Raw genomic sequence first — 22271 nt, forward strand, 5'->3', positions numbered from 1 at the left:
ACACTGTTTATAATAGCCAGGACATGGAAGCAACCTAGATGTCCATCATCAGATGAATGGGTAAGAAAGCTGTGGTACATATACACAATGGAGTATTACTCAGCCATTAAAAAGAATACATTTGAATTAGTTCTAATGAGGTGGATGAATCTGGAGCCTATTATACAGAGTGAAGTAAGGCAGAAGGAAAAACACCAATACAGTATACTAACGCATATATATGGAATTCAGAAAGATGGTAACAATAACCCGGTGTACGAGACAGCAAAAGAGACACTGATGTATAGAACAGTCTTATGGACTCTGTGGGAGAGGGAGAGGGTGGGAAGATTTGGGAGAATGACATTGAAACATGTAAAATATCATGTAAGAAACGAGTTGCCAGTCCAGGTTCGATGCACGATACTGGATGCTTGGGGCTAGTGCACTGGGACGACCCAGAGAGATGGTATGGGGAGGGAGGAGGGAGGAGGGTTCAGGATGGGGAGCACATGTATACCTGTGGTGGATTCATTTTGATATTTGGCAAAAGTAATACAATTATGTAAATTTTAAAAATAAAATAAAATTTAAAAAAATCTTTCAAGCATACCTTATGGTGGTCATGTAGCTATATAAATGAGATTTATCCATGGAATCTGAGTCACTGATTAACTTTTCTGCATTACAGGCAGATCTCCAGGGCAATCTTGATTACAGATAGATCTGTTCTCAAAACAGATTCAGATCAACAGGTAATTCTAGTCCTGTACTCATTGGTAACATGTTGCTAACTTAATCTACATGGTAATATGTTGTAAATTAATACAGGTGAAATAAAACATATTTTAAAAATATGTGCTAATAATATATTTAATGCATTTTAAAAATACATAATGGCAATTATGTAATACTTTTGGTTTCTTAAAGATTCCCTTCCAGTGGAACAACTAATTGCTCTTATGTAACAGATTTATTCTAGGAATATTGAAATCATCCTAGTTGTTTTTTTTTTTTTTTTTACAACTATGAAATTGAAATTATATTATTATGGGAAGAAAAGCATTTAGAAACATTTAAAAATCTTGGATAAGATGAGGATGATATGGTTAGGTAGCATCACTGACAGTGAACGTGAATTTGACCAAACTCTGGAAGATAGTGAAGGACAGGGAAGCCTGGCATGCTGCAGTCCATGGGGTTGCAAAGAGTTGGACACGACTTAGCAACTGAACAACAACAACAGCAAAAATCTTGAAGGAAAAGGCTTAATGGTAACCAGTCCTATAGCAGTGGTGGTAAGTTCAGTTAGGGGCCTCGTGTGAATGAGCATCAGCATGCATTTTCAATTCAGGCTTTCCTCATCACCATGGTTCATCTTGGTTCCCTCTTCCTCCTCATAACCACTGATGCTATCAGTGGAATCTTTATACCTGTGGTTTTTCCTTAATCTGAACACGTAAATTCCAAAAGAATGCCCCCTTCTCCTTCTGACACAGTTTACGGGACTGATAAAATCAGCTTACTCAGTAAGCATGAATGTCAGATCTAGCTTGAATGCTACTGCTTAAGATAGGTTCTGAAATTCCCTTAAGTTGGAAACTTTCTATTTTATTAAACAAATATGTTAGTTTTAAGTGTGAGTGCAAATTCTTTCATTTAATCATTCAACAGAGAGTGAGTACCTTTCACATGCCAGGCAGTGTGCTAGATTCTGAGGAGATATTGCCGACCATGATAGCATCTGTCCCCTCATAGCTTGCAGTCTGTAGGATAGAGATTGTCTTTTGTTGTTTAGTCGCTAAGTCATGTTCGAGTCTTTTTCGACCCCATGGACTATAGCCCACCAGGCTCCTCTGTCCAAGGGATTCTCCAGGCAAGACTACTGCAGTGGGTTGCCATGCCCTCCTCCAGGGGATCTTCCTGACCCAAGGATCAAACCTGTGTCTCCTGCTTGGCAAGCAGATTCTTTACCACTGATTACTCCTTAAGAAAAAGGGTGTAGATCCCTCAGGGGGAATGAGACAGGCTGAGACCTGGGACCCTTTGCCGCAGTGCTTGCACCTGGACACAACTCTTCTTGATCAGCAAAATACAGAGAGACTATATGGGACTAAACTGTGTTCATACACAGTTGGGACAATTTCTGGACCCAAAAGATATAAAGAAACCAAAAAACCCAACTGCCACTTTTGAAGAGCCTGGAGCAAACACAGAGTGTTGGGAGCAAAAGCAGGGTACTGAGTATGCCCCCTGCACACAACGAAACAGAGATGGACAAGCAAAACACCTAAGCCACTTTTCTGGCCACATCTCCTGCATTGCAGGTGGATTCATTACCACCGAGCCACCAGGGAAGCCTGCGGATACAGATACAGACAGATAAATAGGAAGGACAGTTCAGCACGGCAAGTGTGAACAAGAAGTTGTAAAATCGTAGCACTCATCATACTGTCGTATAATTGCCAGTTTACTTGTCTATCTCCCAGTAAACCATAAGCTTTGTGAATGGGTTGAAGAGTGACAGAGGCAGAAAAGTGAAGAGAGCAAAAAAGACACTTCTGTAGAAGCTAAGCTGGGAAGAGCAAGAGAGAGGACAGTGATCTCTGCTGAGGGATGTGGAAGTGAAGAGGGCATTTCTTTGAAGTGTTACAGTATATTTCAGCTGATGAGAATGGGGCCAGCAGAGGAGAGGTTGAAGATTCCCAGAAGAAAAGAAAGATAACTCATGCAGCAAGGTCCAGATAAAGGCTAGGGGAGATGGGATTCAGAGAATAGGTGAGAAACATTGTCCTTAGATGGGATATGTGACACTTTGAAATAAGAGGGTGAATGCATGAACACCTTGAGCTGCATGCACAAATTCTGGTAATTCATTTTTTATTTTTGTTCTGTGACAAATATTTTCTAATTTTCCTTTTTATGGCTTCTTAGATACACCCATCATTTAAAAATGGACATTTAATTTCCAAATACGTGTTTTGTAAATTTTATGTATTTATTCATTTATTTTTCGCTGTGCTGGGTCTTTGTTGCTGAATGTGGTCTTTCTCTAGTTGCAGTGAGTGAGGGCTACTGTCTAGTTTTGGTGCATGGGTTTTTCATTGCTGTGGCTTCTCTTGTTGTGGGCCACAGGCTCTAGGGTACAGGCTCAGTAGTTATGGTGCATGGGCTTAGTTATCCCTCAGCATGTGGAATCTTCCCAGACCAGGGATCGAACCTGTGTCCCCTGCATTGGCAGATGGATTCTTAACCACTGGACCACCAGGGAGGTCCTACATGGGTTTTTTTTAAGTATCTTTGATATTAATTTCTTATTTTGATATTAATTTCTCATTTATTCTCTGCTTTATATCTGCTTTATTCTCTGCAATCACCATGTGTGTTTTTTCAGTCTTCTAACTATTGAGGCTTTCAATGGCTAAGTTAAAAATCTCTCTTGGTAAATGTCACATTGTGCTTAAAAATATGTGGCTTATTTCCAAATATATTTTGATATTGATTTCTGGCCTATTTTCACAGTGATAAGAGAACAGACTCTGTGATTTTAATACCTTTAGACTATAAAATTTTTGCACCTTGTTTCATGTCCCTGGATATGTTCCAGTGTCTCCTAGTTTATAGTTTGAGGGAACTTGAATAGAATTTGTATCTTGCTGTTGTGTGAAAATTGTATAAATCTTAATTATGGTGAATTAGTTCATGGTGCTTTTCCTTCTACTTTTCTGCATATTCATTTTCTTAATTTTTAAGAGTTTAATATTAAAACTCCAACCAGAAATCTTAATTTATCTACTTAAATATTTGTAATATAAAGTAGAACTGTATGTAACTTTGTATTTTCCATATCTCCTATAAATGTGTTATCATTCTTTCATAATTTAAAAAATCAAACTAACACAGAATAAAAATTTTTTAAAAAGGAAAAAAAAAAGAGTGAATCTGGGAACATTTGTAGTCTTGGGAGTTCCCATCCAATGGGTTCTATTTTATTTTAAAAATTACAAGGTGAGGTCGTCTCCTGAGAATGGGGGTGTGAGTGTGGGAATGGGTCAGAGCTCAAGGAAAGGAGTAAAATAATCACCGTGGAAAGTGACCTGTCTCATGGTCAGATGACTGGGCAGTGTTGAGGGGTACAGCTGAGTCTGGAGGTCATGGGTTTACAGTAACATTAATCTGCTCTGATCTTTTCAACTCTTTCATTCTTTTACCCCCACCCAGCCTGCTCATTGACATGTTAAGAGAGACCTACAGTTCCTTGTTCCCTCTGTTTCCTCCCAGATTACCAGCGCCTTTCTGCCCTCTTCCTTTTCCATGTCCTAGACCACATGGTAGGTCTTACGAACTGCTCTTCCTTCAAAACCTTCAATTCCCATGTAATGTTCTTCTGTACCCACAGAGGTAAGTCCCATCCCTGGATGAAGCTCAGATCTACACTTGGAACACTAAGGGCTTATTGGGAAAACTGCAACCAGATAGACTGGCACAACCACAGTGTTGGTGGCACCAACCTCATCTGGCAGAACCCTGAGTACCTACCAACAGTTAGCTCCTCACTGGCCTCAAACAGCTCCCTCTCCCCTCAGAGCTAGTCTTAAGTTTTCACTATTTTTACCCACCCTTAGCCCTCTAACTTCTCCCCCGTCACTTTGCTGAGAAAAGTAAGGACACCTCCAAAGCACAGTGGCCCTTGATCTCCTGCCTCACCATCCACAACTTACATACACAAGCATAGAGACTAATGAGGGAGCTCCCCTCCTTATCCAAGGCCAATCCCTTTTACAAGCGCCCTTGACACACACATGTGCCCACACCAACCTGTATGCCTGCTCTATCTCCTACATCTTCAGCCTCTCCCCACTATTGGTACCTTCCCCTCAACCTGTACACATGTATTAGCATTTTCTGTTCCAAAAATTAAAATAAAAAAAAAAACAGAAAAATGCTCTTTGTGTTTGTACTTATTTGCAGCTAATATCCAATCTCTCCCCTACCCTTACAATATTTTTGAGATGGTATCTCTGCTTGCTGCCTCCAGCTCCTTACTTCTCATTATTTCTAGACCAACCTGGCTTCTACCTTCGTATTTTATTAATAACTTCATACTAGTCAGGACCACAGGACATTTTTGGGTTTTGTTTCCTAAGTATTTTCTGGTATGTTTGACAGTGTTGACAATTCCCTTTCTCTTGAAACTCTACTCCTTTGGCTATCATGACACTTTGTTCTCCTGGTTCTCCTCATAACTCTCTGGCTATTTCCTCTTGACTTCCTCTGTGGGCTCTATCCTCCTCTTAAATATCAGGCCACCTCAGGGTTCTAAGTACAGTCTACCATACCTCTTATTCTGCATGCTTGCCACTTGACTCCATGTACTTTTACGGTTTCCAACTCTGCATAGCCTTCCATGTCTATATCTCCTGGGACTGTTAGCCCAAAGGCCAAAATTCCTACTGGACATCTATCCCAAAGACCCCTCAAACTGAACATACTCAGAGCTGAACTCACCATCTACCCTCTCAAAACTGCTCATCCATTGCTTCCTACTTCCATGAAAGCACTGACGTCCTTCCAACATCTGCTCCCATTTCGGACATGTCGTGAGCCTCCAGGTCCTTGTCAGTATACTTCCTAGAAGTTGCCCCAGTCTGCTTTCCTCTCAATCCTTCTTCTCACTGCTCTGGTTTCAGAGCTCATCACCTCTTCCTTCTAACTGATTGTCCTGCCTCTCATCTTGTCTCCTTTAAATCTGTACTCTTACACAGCCATCAGAGAGATCAGTCTAAAATGTATATCTGGTCTGCTGTTTTTTGTTTCCTATATGTTTTCTTTTTTCTCGTTTTGAATTTTTGAATCATAAATAAATTGATGAGACTTAGAGGAAAGAATAGTGTGATCACTCACCTAGAGCCAGACATACTAGAATATGAAATCAAGTGGGCCTAGGAAGCATCACTACAAACAAAGCTAGTGGAGGTGATGGAATTCCAGTTGAGCTATTTCAAATCCTCAAAGACGATGCTGTGAAAGTGCTGCACTCAGTATGCCAGCAAAATTAGAAAACTCAGCAGTAGTCACAGGACTGGAAAAGGTCAATTTTCATTCCAAACCCAAAGAAAGGCAATGCCAAAGAATGTTCAAACTACTGCACAATTGCACTAATCTCACACACTAGCAAAGTAATGCTCAAAATTCTCAAGGCCAAGCTTCAGTAGTACGTGAACCGTGAATTTCCAGATGTTCAAGCTGGTTTTAGAAAAGGCAGAAGAACCAGAGATCAAATTGCCAACATCCACTGGATTATGGAAAAAGCAAGAGAGTTCCAGAAAAACATCTCTTTCTGCTTTATTGACTATGCCAAAGCCTTTGACTGCATCACAACAAACATTGGAAAAATCTTCAAGAGATGGAAATACCAGACCACATTACCTGCCTCCTGAGAAATCTGTATGCAGGTCAAGAAGCAACAGTTAGAACCGGACATGGAACAACAAACTGGTTCCAAATTGGGAAAGGAGTACTTCAAGGCTCTATATTGTCACCCTGCTTATTTAACTTATGTGCAGAGTACATCATGTTAAATGCCAGGCTGGATGAAGCACAAGTTGGAATCAAGATTGCTGGGAGAAATATCAATAACCTCAGATACGCAGACTACCGTTATGGCAGAAAGTAAAGAAGAACTAAAGAGCCTCTTGATGAAAGTGAAAGAGGAGAGTGAAAAAACCTAGCTTAAAACTCAATATTCACAAAATGAAAATCATGGCATCTGGTCCCATCACTTCATGACAAATAGATGGGGAAACAGTGGAAATGGTGACAGACTTTATTTTTGGGGCTCCAAAATCACTGAAGATGCTGATTGCAGTCATGAAATTAAAAGACGCTTGTTCCTTGGAAGAAAAGCTTTGACCAGCCTACACAGTATATTAAAAAGGAGAGACATCACTTTACTGATAAAGTGATAAAGGTCCATATAGTAAAAGCTCTGGTTTTTCCAGTAGTCATGTATGGATGTGAGAGTTGGACTATAAAGAAAGCTGAGTGCTGAAGAATTGATTTTTTTGAATTGTGGTGTTGGAGAAGACTTGAGAGTCCCTTGGACTGCAAGATCAAACTAGTCAATACTGAAGGAAATCAGTCCTGAATATTCAATGGAAGGACTGATGCTGAGGGTGAAACTCCAATACTTTGGCCACTTAATGTGAAGAACTGACTCATTGGAAAAACCCTGATGCTGGGAAAGATTGAAGGCAGGAGGAGAAGGGGACAACAGAGGATGAGATTGTTGGATGGCATCACCAACTCAATGGACATGAGTTTGAGCAAGCTCTGAGAGTCGGTGATGGACAGGGAAGCCTGGCATGTTGCAGTCCTTAGGGTCGCAAAGAGTTGGACATGACTGAGTGACTGAACTGAACTTAGAGGAAAGAGTTAATTGTTGGTTTAGGTAAATTTTATGAAAGGGTTATTCAAGGATTGAAGGAATTACCTTTTGATGGCTTTTATAATCTCTCTGTGATTTAAGATATTTACCTTTTCAAGAGTTGAGACAAAAGACACTATGGTCGGGGGTCACTGATTATATGTGATAGTTGTCGGAATCAAAAGAAGTATTTAGATGTTGGTCCAATCCTTAAGATACCTTTTCAGTTATATACATGTTTTTAGTCATAATTGTTTGATAATAATTATGCAGCATTAGGGGCTTCCCACGTGGCACGGTGGTAAAGAATCCTCCTGCAATGCAGGAGATATAGGAGATGTGAGTTGGATCCTTGGGTTGGGAAAATCCTAAAGGAGGAAATGGCAATGCATTCCAGTTTTCTTGCCTGAAAAATCCCAGGAACAGAAGAATCTGGTGGACTACAGTCCACAGAGTTTGAGTTGGGCATGACTGAGCACACATGCACACAACATTAGATCCATGTTTTACTGGCTCCTCTCTCTTTAATGCTGCAGTATGACATTTTTTTATCATAGCAGCAAAAGGAGCTGAGGAATATGGAGAAAACTGTTTTTGAGTCATAGTAAATGTCCAAATGTATATACAGGTAGTGATAATAAGAAGGTCATGATTATCAAACAAATTTTATTTTCAGAACTTAAAAGCATTTCCTCTGTTGGCTATCAATATGATGTTGCCAGTTAAAATCTAAACATAATGCTCACAGGTAAAAGTACAAATAGGGCTTTATTTTTTGGCAGTGTTTCCTATAGAAAACAATATATTTTCCTCAGATTGAAGATTAAATTGAGAATTGGTATTGAAGTTTTTGGTTCTGTAGAGAAATATTTACCTGACAATTATTTAAAGTTTTTTAAATATAAAGCCGTATAGCAATTAGTGGTGCCTAGCACAGCATACTGCATATTAATGGAGTCCTTAAATTAATTTGAAGCCATTCATTTTGAAATATTTTGGTATTTGTTTAGCTGTAATTTGGTATATGCTGACATTAGTATCTTTGCACTTTTTTTTTAGGTAACATTTCAAAATTTTAGTACTCTATAACTTCTATTTTTAGCCCTTATGAATAATCAAATTTAATTTAATGTGCTGTGATTGAAACAATGAAGTGCATACAATTCAGAATAATGAATTGTACCTTTATTGTGCCTTTTGGGGGGGCACAATAAATTGTTTAAACCTTTGGAACAAATGAAGTAATTAATCACATCTTTTGAAAATATGTAGTAAGTGAAAGATTTAATAAATATTAAAGATATTTGAAATATTTATTGTCCACGAATTTTAGGACTGCAATATATATCATATATAAATATATCAATAGTTTGACACATGTGCATGCTTTATGTTTCAAATTTTGTTCTAAAATTCAATCCCACCGGCTAAAGTTTTTCAAACATCAATGAATGTTTGAAAAAAGATGTTCAGTTTGCTCTAATAATAAAATAATGAAAATGAGATCTAACAGCTATGTCTGATGTTTTGTTTCTGCTTTTTAGATTTCCATTTTAACAGTGCCAGCAGAGGAACCAGGAACTTTTGCTGTTCGAGTCATTGAGTTATGTTCATCAACAATGACATGCATGAAAGGCTCATGTAAGCACAATAGAGTCTGGTAGTTGGTCTTTTGTGTTTGTTTAGAAGGTAAAGGGGGACAGCTATTCTTATGGTTGTCAGGATTGTATTAATAGTTTTGCTACATACATATATTTTTTAATTCATAGTATTTGTTCACATCATGTAAGTCATACAGTAAGTCATTTCATACCTTCCCCTTGCCTCTGAACATTTCTAAAACTAAATCTTCACATGCACCATTGTTAAGGTATCTATCTGTTCTTCTACCTATGTGTATCAAAATTTCTGTCTCAACACTGTCAGTTATCATGCTGCCTACAACATATTTCTTAAAGATGTTTCAGTAAGTAAAATAAGCAAGTGTACATTGGCCATCACTATGCCTAGACCTAAACTGCATATTCATAGGGATTATTAAGGAACAGTTGACATTCCCGATTTGAAGTATTCATAATCTTACTGCACATCCAATGAAACAAGACAATATTAACTGAGTGCAGTGTGCTCTGGTAGGCATATCAGGGTAGCTAAAGATGAATACAACATAGCCCTGAATTTGGGGGACTCACAGACTAGTCGGACAGATATGACAAATACCTTAGCTGTAAGAGGCAGATTATTAAAATATCACGAGAGGTACTGACAAATTAGACTCTAGATAGTCTTAGAAGGAAAACATAACAGTATCATTAGCTACGATTATTTTAAATTCTGTAAACTTATATTGAGTTTTACTACAACTGTTAACATGAATTATGAAAAGCTGAAGACTAATCTGATTTGGCCTAGTCAAGGAATATTTGACTATGCTTACAAGTGTAGTACTATTGCTTCCTAAAAGATGGTAAAAACGTGGTCAAACAAAGAGAAGTGGGAGCATGATGCCAACAGGGAGAGGCAAGCAAACTTAACCAGTATTGCTATAATCCTGAACTTCCATTTGAAAAAGTAGCTCAAGTTTTTCTCCTTTTATAGTGATATAGGTAAATCTTTACCATATTATTTTTCCCCCTATTACTTTAGCCAGTTTTTGTTTATGTGTCAGTTTATCTGTGTTAGCATATAAATCATGCAACTGCACTCATTTTGGATTTTCTAAATTGCATTTATTTTATGTTTGTGACTATTTTTTAAAATTTACTTTTATAGATTATTTTTCTATGTGAAATATTTTATATTCCCAGTCTTAATAATATACATTCACTGTTGACAATTTGGAAGATGTAAGAAAGAAAAGTAAAATTACTATAATCCTTCTCCTTAGAAATGATCAACACTTGATTATGTTTGTCTTTTTTTAGATGTGTATGCGTATATATTTTCAATAAAATGCAATACTATTTATATACTGTTTATAACCTGCCTTTTAAAAAGACTTTAAAACAGCAAAAATCTTTTTGTAATTCTATGATATAATTTTCAATGATTGTGGATATGCCATTTTTATTTAATCCCATGATGTTGAGATTGTTTTGAAAAATTTTACTTAATAGTCCTATAAAAACCAGCCATTTTTATAGTAAATATTTATGAGCATCAATTATTTTTTGTAGGATTTTTTTTTAGTGGAATTATTGAGTCAAAGTAGATTTTTTTTAAATTTTGGAATAATTATGGATTCATAGAATTTGCAAAGATAGTACACAGAGGTCGAACGTATCCTTCATCTAATTTTTTCCATTAGTTACATTTTACTAAATTATAGTGCAATATCAAAACCAGGAATTTGACATTGGTACAATGTGTGTATGCTTTTGCCATATAGATAATGGTTTTTGGTTTTCAAGGATACATTCAAGATTTTTCTCCTTAGTCTTTGAGTTTTAGAATTTTGATTATGATGGGTCTTGGCATTTATTTCTTTGGATTTATTCTATTTGAAATTTGTGCAGCTTCTTAAATCTGCAGGTTTGTATCTTTTTTTTCAAATCTGTGAAATTTTTGTCCTTTATTTCTTTGAGTATTTTTCAGCAAACACTCTTTCTCCTTCTGGGACTTCTATGCCATGACTATTGGATCTTTTCTTTTTTTAAATTAATTTATTTATTTTATTGGAGGCTAATTACTTTACAGTATTGTAGTGGTTTTGCCATACATTGACATGAATCAGCCGTGGGTGTACATGTGTTCCCCATCCTGAAGACCCTCCCCATCCCTCCCCATCCCATCCCTCAGGGTCATCCCAGTTCACCAGCCCTGAACGCCCTGTCTCATGCATCGAACCTGGACTGGTGATCTATTTCACATATGGTAATATGCTATTCTTTCAAATCATCCCACCCTCACCTTCTCCCACAAAGTCCAAAAGTCTGTTCTTTACATCTGTGTCTCTTTTGCTGTCTCACATATAGGATCATCGTACCATCTTTCTAAATTCCATATATCTGCGTTAATATACTGTATTGGTGTTTTTCTTTCTGACTTACTTTACTCTGTGTAATAGCCTCCAGTTTCATCCACCTCATTAGAACTGATTCAAATGCATTCTTTTTAATAGCTGAATAATATTCCATTGTGTATATATACCCCAGCTTTCTTATCCATTCGTCTGCTGATGGACATCTAGATTGCTTCCGTGTCCTATTGTAAACAGTGCTGCGATGAACATTGGAGTACATCTGTCTCTTTCAATTGTTGTTTCCTCAGTGTGTATGCCTAGTAGTGGGATTGCTAGGTTGTATGGCAGCTCTATTTCCAGTATTTTAAGAAATCTCCAAACTGTTCTCCATAGTGGCTGGACCAGGTTGCATTCCCACCAACAGTGTAAGAGGGTTCCCTTTTCTCTGCACCCACTCCAGCGTTTATTGCATGTAGACTTTTTGATAGCAACCATTCTGACTGGTGTGAGATGGTACCTCATTGTGATTTTGATCTGCATTTCTCTGATAATGAGTGCTCAAACTACTGCACAATTGCACTCATCTCACACGCTACTAAAGTAATGCTCAAAATTCTCCAAGCCAGGCTTCAGCAATATGTGAACCGTGAACTTCTTGATGTTCAAGCTGGTTTTAGAAAAGGCAGAGGAACCAGAGATCAAATTGCCAACATCCGCTGGATCATGGAAAAAGCAAGAGAGTTCCAGAGAATCATCTATTTCTGCTTTATTGACTATGCCAAAGCCTTTTACTGTGTGGATCACAATAAACTGTGGAAAATTCTGAAAGAGATGGGAATACCAGACCACCTGATCTGCCTCTTGAGAAATTGGTATGCAGGTCAGGCAGCAACAGTTAGAACTGGACATGGAACAACAGACTGGTTCCAAATAGGAAAAGGAGTTTGTCAAGGCTGTATATTGTCACCCTGTTTATTTAACTTATATGCAGAGTACATCATGAGAAACGCTGGGCTGGAAGAAGCACAAGCTGGAATCAAGATTGCCAGGAGAAATATCAATAACCTCAGATATGCAGATGACACCACCCTTATGGCAGAAAGTGAAGAGGAACTCAAAAGCCTCTTGATGAAAGTGAAAGTGGAGAGTGAAAAAGTTGGCTTAAAGCTCAACATTCAGAAAACGAAGATCATGGCATGCAGTCCCACCACTTCATGGGAAATAGATGGGGAAACAGTGGAAACAGTGTCAGACTTTATTTTTCTCGGCTCCAAAATCACTACAGATGGTGACTGCAGCCATGAAATTAAAAGATGCTTACTCCTTGGAAAGAAAGTTATGACCAACCTAGATAGCATATTCAAAAGCAGAGACATTACTTTGCCAACAGAGGTTCGTCTAGTCAAGGCTATGCTTTTTCCTATGGTCATGTATGGATGTGAGAGTTGGACTGTGAAGAAGGCTGAGCGCTGAAGCATTGATGCTTTTGAACTGTGGTGTTGGAGACTCTTGAGAGTCCCTTGGACTGCAAGGAGATCCAACCTGTCCATTCTGAAGGAGATCAGCCCTGGGATTTCTTTGGAAGGAATGATGCTGAAGCTGAAACTCCAGTACTTTGGTCACCTCATGTGAAGAGTTGACTCATTGGAAAAGACTCTGATGCTGGGAGGGACTGGGGGCAGGAGGAGAAGGGGACGACAGAGGATGAGATGACTGGATGGCATCACTGACTCGATGGACGTGAGTCTCAGTGAACTCCAGGAGTTGGTGATGGACAGGGAGGCCTGGCATGCTGGGATTCATGTGGTCACAAAGAGTCGGACACGACTCAGCGATTGATCTGATCTGATCTGATAATGAGTGATGTTGAGCATCTTTTTCATGTGTTTATTAGCCATCTGTATGTCTTCTTTGGAGAAATGTCTGTTTAGTTCTTTGGCACGTTTTTTGATTGGGCCATTTATTTTTCTGGAAATTAGCTGCAGGAGCTGCTTGTATATTTTTGAGATTAATTCTTTGTCAGTTGCTTCATTTGCTATTATTTTCTCCCATTCTGTAGGCCGTCTTTTCACCTTGCTTATAGTTTCCTTCATTGTGCAAAAGCTTTTAAGTTTAATTAGGTCCCATTTCTTTATTTTTGATTTTATTTCCATTACTCTGGGAGGTGAGTCATAGAGGATCCTGCTGTGATTTATATTAGAGTGTTTTGCCTATGTTTTCCTCTAAGGAGTTTTAGTATTCCTGGTCTTACATTTAGATCTTTAATCTGTTTTCAGTTTATTTTTGCTTGTCAGTAAAGCTTTTGATTTCTCCTTCACATCTGAATGAGATCCTTGCTGGGTAAAGTATTCTGGGTTGTAGGTTTTTCTCTTTCATCACTTTAAGTATGTCCTTACATTCCTTTCTAACATGAAGAGTTTCTATTTAAAGACCAGCTGTTATCCTCATGGGGATCCCCTTGTGTGTTATTTGTTGGTTTTACCTTGCTGCTTCTAATATTTCTTCTTTGTACTTAATCTTCATTAATTTGATTAATATGTGGCTTTAGGTGTTTCACCTTGGGTTTATCCAGTTTGGAACTCTCTGGGTTTCTTGGACTTGGTTGGCTATTTTCTTCCCCATTTTAGGGAAGTTTTAAACTATTGTCTCCTCAAGTATATTCTTATGGCTTTTCTTTTTGTTTTCTTCTTCTGGGATTCCTATGATTTGAACGTTGGGGCGTTTAACATTGTCTCAGAGGTGTCTGAAGTTGTCCTCATTTCTTTTAATTGCTTTTTCTTTTTTCTTCTGCTTCATTTATTTCCACCATTCTATCTTCCACGTCACTTTTCATATCTTCTGCCTCAGTCATTCTACTGTTGGTTCCCTCCAGAGTCCTTTTGATCTCAGTTACTACATTATTCATTATTGATTGACTCTTTTTTATTTCTTCTAGGTCCTTGGTAAACATTTCTTGCAACTTCTCAATCCCTATCTTTAGTCTATTTATCTGCAACTCCATTCTATTTTCAAGATTTTGGGGGTCATCTTTACTATCATTATTCTGAATTATTTTTCATGTAGACTCCCTATCTCCTCCTCTTTTGTTTGTTTTTGTAGGCATTTATCATGTTCCTTTACCTGCTGAATATTTCTCTGCCTTTTCATTTTGTTTAGATTGCTGTGTTTGGGGTGCCCTTTCTGTGTGTTTGAAGTTTGTGGTTCCTCTTTGTGGAGGTTGCTCCCTGTGGGTGGGGTTGGACGAGTGGCTTGTCAAGTTTTCCTGGTAGGGGAGCTTGTGTCCGTGTTCTGGTGGGTGGAGCTGAATCTCTTCTCTCTGGAGTGCAGTGAAGTATCCAGTAGTGAGTTTTGGAGTGTCTGTGGGTTTGGCATGTCTTTGGATAGCCTGTACTTTAATGCTCAGGGCTGTATTCCGGTGTTGCTGGAGAATTATCCTGATAGGTCTTTCTGTGGAACTTGGCTCTTGGGTGGAGCTTGGTTCCAGGGTAGGTATGGAGGCTTTTGGATGATCTCTTCTCTCTTAATTTTCTCTGGAATCAAGAGTTCTCTGATGTTCTCGAGTTTGGATTTAAGCCTCCTGCCTCTGGCTTTCAGTCTTATTCTTACAGTAGCCTCAGGACTTCTCCATCCATACAGCACAGATATAAAACATCTATGTTAATGGTAAAAAAATTCTCCACAGTGAGGGACACCCAGAGAGGTTCACGTAGTTACAAGGAGAAGAGAAGAGGGAGGACGGAGATAGAGGTGACCAGGAGGTGAAGAGGGGGAATCAAAAGGAGAGAGCAATCAAGCCAGTAATTACACCCCTAAGTGAAAATGGATACTGAAGATTAGATTCTTAAAGGTTCAGTTCAGTTCAGTCACTCAGTCATGTCTGACTTTTTGAGACCCTGTGAACCACAGTACACCAGGCTTCCCTGTCCATCACTAACTCCCAGTGTCCACCCAAACCCATGTCCATTGTGTTGGTGATGCCATCCAACCATCTCATCCTCTGTCGTTCCCTTCTCCTCCTTCCCTCAATCTTTCCCAGCATCAGGTTCTTTTCAAATGAGTCAGCTCTTTGCATCAGGTGGCCAAAGTATTGGAATTTCAGCTTCAACATCAGTCCCTCCAATGAACACCCAGGACTGATCTCCTTTAGGATGGACTGGTTGGATCTCCTTGCAGTCCCAGGGACTCTCAAGAGTCTTCTCCAACACCACACTTCAAAAGCATCAATTCTTTGGTGCTCAGCTTTCTTTATAGTCCAACTCTCACATCCATGACTACTGGAAAAACCATAACCTTGACTAGATGGACCTTTGTTGGCAAAGTAATGTCTCTGCTTTTTAATATGCTGTCTAGGTTGGTTATAAGTTTCCTTCCAAGGAGGTAGTGTCTTTTAATTTTCATGGCTGCAGTCACCATCCACAGTGATTTTGGAGCCCAGAAAAATAAAGTCAGCCACTGTTTCCACTGTTTCCCCATCTATTTGCCATGAAGTGATGGGAGCAGATGCCATGATCTTAGTTTTCTGAATGTTGAGCTTTAAGCCACCTTTTTCACTCTCCTCTTTAAAGGTACAAAATTGATACAAATACCAAAAAGCAAAGATTAAAAATCTAGAGTAGAGTTTAGACTGTGAAAAATACAATATTAAAAATACAAAACAAAATCAATCAGAAAAATTATTTAAAAAATATGAAATTTGCTTTAAAAATAGGGTATTTTTTGCAATGTAATAGATTGTAAAAATGAAAATTATATGAGTAATAAAGAACTTAAAAGTTAAAACAATTTTAAATTAAAAAATGATAATAATTAAAATATATCTAGAAATTTCTCTGGAGTTGTTGAGGGCAATGTGGGGTCAGTTCAGTTTAAGATAGTTCTTTCTTACAGCTTATACTTCTCAAGGTTTGTAGGTCCCTTCCAGTGGTTAGTCAGTGCCAACTACAGGGTTTTTATCTGTTGCACCTGTCACTTCCAGAGCAGTTCCCTCTTTGTTTATTTTGGCTTTCTCAGTTTGCAAGTCTCTTCAGTGTCTAATTTCTGCACTGACACAAGGGGGCGAAGATGGTCACTTATTTATGCTCACTTGTTCAGTTATATTGTGGGAAGGGAGGAACCTTGCAAACATATATCACTGGCGTGTGTGGGGAGTGCTCGCAATGTATGGACCACACTGGGTTTGCCCCACTTACGGTGTGTGTGCTTTCCAGGTCTACACTGCTCAGCCTCCAGGTTGCTCTGCAGAGGAACTGTCCAAAGTAGGCCCTGGGTTGCATGCACTTCCCAGGTCTAAGCTGTTCAGGTTGAGGTTCTCAGGTACTCCACAAAGGCACAGACTTGGTTAGGAATACTTTTGTGCCCTTTCCAGGTCCGAGCAGCTCAGACGACCAGGTGCTTGGCCAACACACTGTACCAGGTGGGCTGTGCATCTTAATTACCTCCTGGGTCCCAGCCCCTCCGTTTCCCGGGTGCAGAGCAAGGGCACTGTCTCAGGTGTGCTGTGTGTCTCCTCTGGGGAGCTGATCTCTGGCTGCAACCCTCCTGGCAGATATCAAGAGTCCAGGAACCCAGGAAGACTTGGGAGCAACTGTGAGCAACTGGGAGCCTGCTCACAGTTTGGTGGAGGATGCCGTCTCTGGAGCCAAGATTGCCGCTTGCCTTCCGGCTCTGGCTGTAGCCCGCCTGCCTCTCTGCCTCTGTCAGCGGGGGCGGGGCTGGTCTGCAGCTGGCTAGCTCTCCTTTGGTATTTGCTCAGTCCTTTGTTCTGTGTGCGGGCCAGGCTGCGCCTTAGCTTAGAGCATTCAGAAGTTGTTTTGAGAAGTTGCTCAGCATTCAGATGATCTTTTGATGAATTTGTGGGGGAGAAAGTGATCTCCCCATCCTATTCATCTGCTATCTTAGGACTGCTCTTGTCTATTAGATCTTTACATTATACTTCCACATGTCTCTGAGGCTCTGTTCATTTTTTTTTAATTCAAAAATATTTTGATATCTATTGAGAGCAATGTACCCTGCTAGACACAGTGAATTATAGGAAGGAATATAGCCCAATTGGTAGCAATGAAAAGATAGTACAAAAGCAAGAAGAGTGCAAAGTACATGTATTTCTGTTCATGTTCATATAGTCTATTTTCTCTGTTTTGTACATTTTGTGCCATTTCTACAGTTCTACTTTTAAGTTCAATGATTCTTTCCTCTGTGCATTCCATTCTGCTGTTGAACCTATTCATTATGTTTTAAAATTTTAATTATATTTTTTAGTTTAAAATTTTCTGTTTGATTCTTCTTTAAATCTACTTGGTGCTTGTGGAATGCATCAGGATTTTCAGAACTCTAATCAAGAAAGAGATATCAGGAGACTACTAATCCAAGATAGATTAAAACAAGAATTCTTTATCATTACCAAGATGAACTAATGAGTGATGGTTGTGACTTTTATTTTTTAGAATACTATTGATGTTTTAATGTTCTTTTTTTTCTGGATTGAGGGAATCCTTTTTTTTTTTTTCTAATTTAAATTCATTTATTTTAATATATATTGTGCTTTTGTAAACAGATATGAACAATTTATCTTTTCTCAAAAAAAAAGCTTTTCTACTTGTTTCCTAACGCTTTCTCTTTCTTTGTTGAGACTGTCTGTCATTTCATTTGTTTCCTGCATGTTTGTAATCAATCACTGATGCATTTTTATGATGGCTACATTAAATCTTCAGACAAATACAGCAGCTGTGTTGTTCTGATTGCCTTTTCTTATTGAAGTTGAGGTTGTCCTGGTTTTTGGTAAAATGAATATTTTTTTATTGCTACCCAGATATTTTTGTTATATAATGGGACTTAGATCTTATCTTGGGCTTCCTCTGACACTGTTCTGGTAGCGAAAGAGAGTATTCCCTTGTTACTGCCAGCTGATAGTGGAAGTCCTGGTTCCCTGCTTGGCCCCTGCTGGCATGCAGAAATTGGAGCATTTCCTTATTACTGCTCAGTGATTGTAATCTCCAGTAGGCCTCACTGATTCCACTCTGGGTAGGAGGAGCAGCAGTGCTTCGATACTGCTCCACATGGCCTCAATGACACCATGGGGACAGGATGTGGCTTTATTACTTGCGCATTGGTGGCTTATTCTGACACCACCCCAGCGGGGCTGAGGAGCTGTCTTCTTTATTGCTGGATAGGGGTGAAAATCCAGGATCGCATCATGGTCTCTGCTGATATGGTAAAGGATGGGGGGACTGCTTCTCCTGGTAAATCCTGGCTCCCTACTTGGCCTTCTTTGACACCACCCTACCAGGGATGTTGGGACACTTCATTATAACTTGGTGAAGAATGGAAGTCTACATAAACTCCTTATTCAGGCACTAATGGTGAGTGTAGATGTGGGGGCCTTGTTTTTTTTTTTTTTTTTTCCTGCAGTGTTCAGCTGTGGTAGAACAATTACTGTCTAAAAGTTTTCTGTCTTGCTAAGTTGCCCCTTTCCTGATATTTTGACTAGAGAGAGGCAGGCTTTTGTTGGGGCTTTGTTTGTCTGAGTCCACTGATGTTTCTGGGTGGCCAGTTTTTCTGGTAACTACTCTGGGATATATGAGGCAAAAAGAAAACTCAGGGAACTCTGCCATTTTGTTCCTTTGGTGTCAAGGTCCCTTGCTGGTCTGCTTTATTTTCTTTACTTCAGAATTTTCTTATGTTCATTTTATATATTATATCTAAGATTTTTAACTCTACTTAATAAGACCAATAGACAAAGGCACCTTTACTCCATGTTTCTATAAATGAATGTCCCAAAGTTTCTGAAAGTTTCTGGAGTTTTTAGGGCTTTTGCCCCTCTTCCAAAGGAGTATCAAATTAGATATCCAATGTTAGTTTATAAGCAAACATGTCTGTTTCTCCAAACATACAAGAGCATTGCGTATTATCTTACCAAATCTCCATTGCCAGGTTAAAAGTAGAAAATGATATTTTGATTAAATGTGTATTTAATAAATCATGAAGTTGACCATCCTTTCATAGTGTTTACTGGGTATTTATCCCTTTTATGTGAATTACTTATTCATTTAATTTGTCTATTGATTATTCTTTTCTTATCACCTTGTAAAAACAGTATAAACATTAAGGGTAAAAAAGAAGAATAATAAAAATAAACATTCATGAAAAGATGCTCAACATTGCTAATTATTAAAAAAATGCAAATCAAGACTACAATGAGGTATCAATGCAAAGAAATAGAGGAAAACAGCAGAATGGGAAAGACTAGAGATCTCTTCAAGAAAATTAGAGATACCAAGGGAACATTTCATACAAAGATAAGCTCGATAAAGGACAGAAATGGTATGGACCTAACAGAAGCAGAAGATATTAAGAGGTGGCAAGAATACACAGAAGAACTGTACCAAAAAGAGCTTCATGACCCAGATAATCACGATGGTGTGATCACTGACCTAGAGCCAGACATCTGGGAATGTGAAGTCAAGTGGGCCTTAGAAAGCATCACTATGAACAAAGCTAGTGGAGGTGATGGAATTCTAGTGAAGCTATTTCAAATCCTGAAAGATGATACTGTGAAAGTGCTGCACTCAATATGCCAGCAAATTTGGAAAACTCAGCAGTGGCCACAGGACTAGAAAAGGTCAGTTTTCATTCCAATCCCAAAGAAAGGCAATGCTAAAGAATGCTCAAACTGCCACACAACTGCACTCATCTGACACGCTAGTAAAGTAATGCTCAAAATTCTCCAAGCCAGGCTTCAGAAGACCATGAACCATGAATTCCAGATGTTCAAGCTGGTTTTAGAAAAGGCAGAGGAACCAGAGATCAAATTGCCAACATCCGCTGGATCATGGAAAAAGCAAGAGAGTTCCAGAAAAACATTTATTTCTGCTTTATTGACTATGCCAAAGCTTTTGACTGTGTGGATCACTTTAAAGTGTGGAAAATTCTGAAAAAGATGGGACTACCAGACCACCTTACCTGCCTCCTGAGAAATCTGTATGCAGGTCAGGAAGCAATAGTTAGAACTGGACATGGAACAACAGACTGGTTCCAAATAGGAAATGGAGTATGTCAAGACTGTATATTGTCACCCTGATTATTTAATTTATATGCAGAGTACATTGTAAGAAATGCTGGGCTGGAAGAAGCACAAGGTGGAATCATGATTGCCGGGAGAAATACCAATAACCTCAGATATGCATATGACACCACCCTTATGGCAGAAACTGAAGAGGAACTAAAGAGCCTCTTGATGAAAGTGAAAGTGGAGAGTGAAAAAGTTGTCTTAAAGCTCAACATTCAGAAAACTATGATCATGGCATCGGGTCCCATCACTTCATGGGAAATAGATGGGGAAACAGTGGAAATGGTGTCAGACTTTATTTTTGGGGGCTCCAGAATCACTGCAGATGGTGATTACAGCCATGAAATTAAAAGACGCTTACTCCTGGAAGGAAAGTTATGACCAATCTAGATAGCATATTAAAAAGCAGAGACATTACTTTGCCAATAAAGGTCCGTCTAGTCAAGGCTATGGTTTTTCCAGTAGTCATGTATGGATGTGAGAGTTGGACTGTGAAGAAAGCTGAGCACTGAAGAATTGATGCTTTTGAACTGTGGTGTTGGAGAAGACTCTTGAGAGTCCCTTGGACTGCAAGGAGATCCAACCAGTCCATTCTGAAGGAGATCAGCCCTGGGATTTCTTTGGAAGGAATGATGCTAAAGCTGAAACTCCAGTACTTTGGCCACCTCATGCGAAGAGTTGACTCATTGGAAAAGACTCTGATGCTGGGAGGGATTGGGGGCAGGAGGAGAAGGGGATGACAGAGGACGAGATGGCTGGATGGCATCACTGACTCAATGGACGTGAGTTTGAGTGAACTCCGAGAGTTGGTGATGGACAGGGAGGCCTGGCGTGCTCCAATTCATGGGGTTGCAAAGAGTCGGACATGACTGAGCGACTGAACTGACTGAACTGACCGTATAATCCAGGAATCCCACTCCTGGGCATACCTGGAGAAAACCACAGTTCGAAAGGATAGATGTACCCCAGTGTTCATTGCACTGCTGTTTATAAAAGCTAGAACATGGAAGCAACCTAAATGTCCATTGCTGGAGGAAGGGACAAAGAAGGTGTGGTACATATATACAATGGCATATTACTGAACCGTAAAAAAAGAATGATATAATGCCATTTGAAGTGACATGGATGGACCTAGAGATTGTCATACTGAGTAAAGTCACATAAAGGGAGACAAGTATCATACGGCATCACTTAAATGTGGAATGTAAAGAAATGGTACAGGTGAACCTATTTACAAAACAGAAGTTAAGTCATGAAAGGTTGTTGCTGAACTACGAAAGACACCGGTATTCTTGGCCTCCAGAGGAGAAGAATTCAATCCAGGGCCAGAGGCAAGGCTTGATGGCTCAGAGCTTTTGTGTAATACAGTTTTATTAAAGTATAAAAGAGACAGAGAAAGCTTCTGACATAGACGTCAGAAGGGGGCAGAAAGAATACCCCCTTGCTAGTGTTAGCAATGAAGTTATATACCTTTTAATTAGTTATTACAATGAATCAAAAGACTGTCTCAAGTTTGTGAAAAATTTACCAGATTCACTCTCATAATATACATTCTGAGGTATTAGGATTAGTCAGGTTTTCAGGAAGGAGAAACTGTCCTGAAGCAGGATACATTATTGGTGTATAATCCCTAGTACAGAGTTTAAACTGAGTTGTGTAATTGACTAAGACTAAGGAATGTAGACAAAAAAAAGTTTGTCCTTTCCTCCTCCTTGAGAATTCCAGACCCCCCTATCTCCACTTCAACAGCCTCAGACCCCATTCTTCTCCTTGGGGACTTTGGACTTCTTATCAGTCTGCCTAGGAATTGACTCTCTGTCACAGATGTAGAAAACAAACGT

At 39.1% G+C, this 22271-nt stretch overlaps 1 protein-coding gene across 2 annotated transcripts in view; it reads left to right on the top strand.

Annotated features, from left to right (window-relative positions):
* The window catches only part of CHM (CHM Rab escort protein), a 249951-nt gene that overhangs the window by 179958 nt on the left and 47722 nt on the right, over nucleotides 1–22271 (top strand). The window contains exons 11-14 of one of the 2 annotated variants that reach the window (XM_070365658.1): nucleotides 671–734; nucleotides 8950–9046; nucleotides 16732–16779; nucleotides 16912–17922. In XM_070365658.1, the coding sequence (XP_070221759.1) occupies nucleotides 671–734; nucleotides 8950–9046; nucleotides 16732–16779; nucleotides 16912–17096 (394 nt within the window). In that variant the 3' untranslated portion in view covers nucleotides 17097–17922. Of the gene's footprint in view, nucleotides 1–670; nucleotides 735–8949; nucleotides 9047–16731; nucleotides 16780–16911; nucleotides 17923–22271 lie in introns of those variants that run through there. The other variant, XM_005902355.3, reaches the window with a different exon arrangement.

This window comes from Bos mutus, chromosome X (genome assembly GCF_027580195.1).
Source record: "Bos mutus isolate GX-2022 chromosome X, NWIPB_WYAK_1.1, whole genome shotgun sequence".
In the NCBI taxonomy this organism is placed as follows: Eukaryota; Metazoa; Chordata; class Mammalia; order Artiodactyla; family Bovidae; genus Bos; species Bos mutus.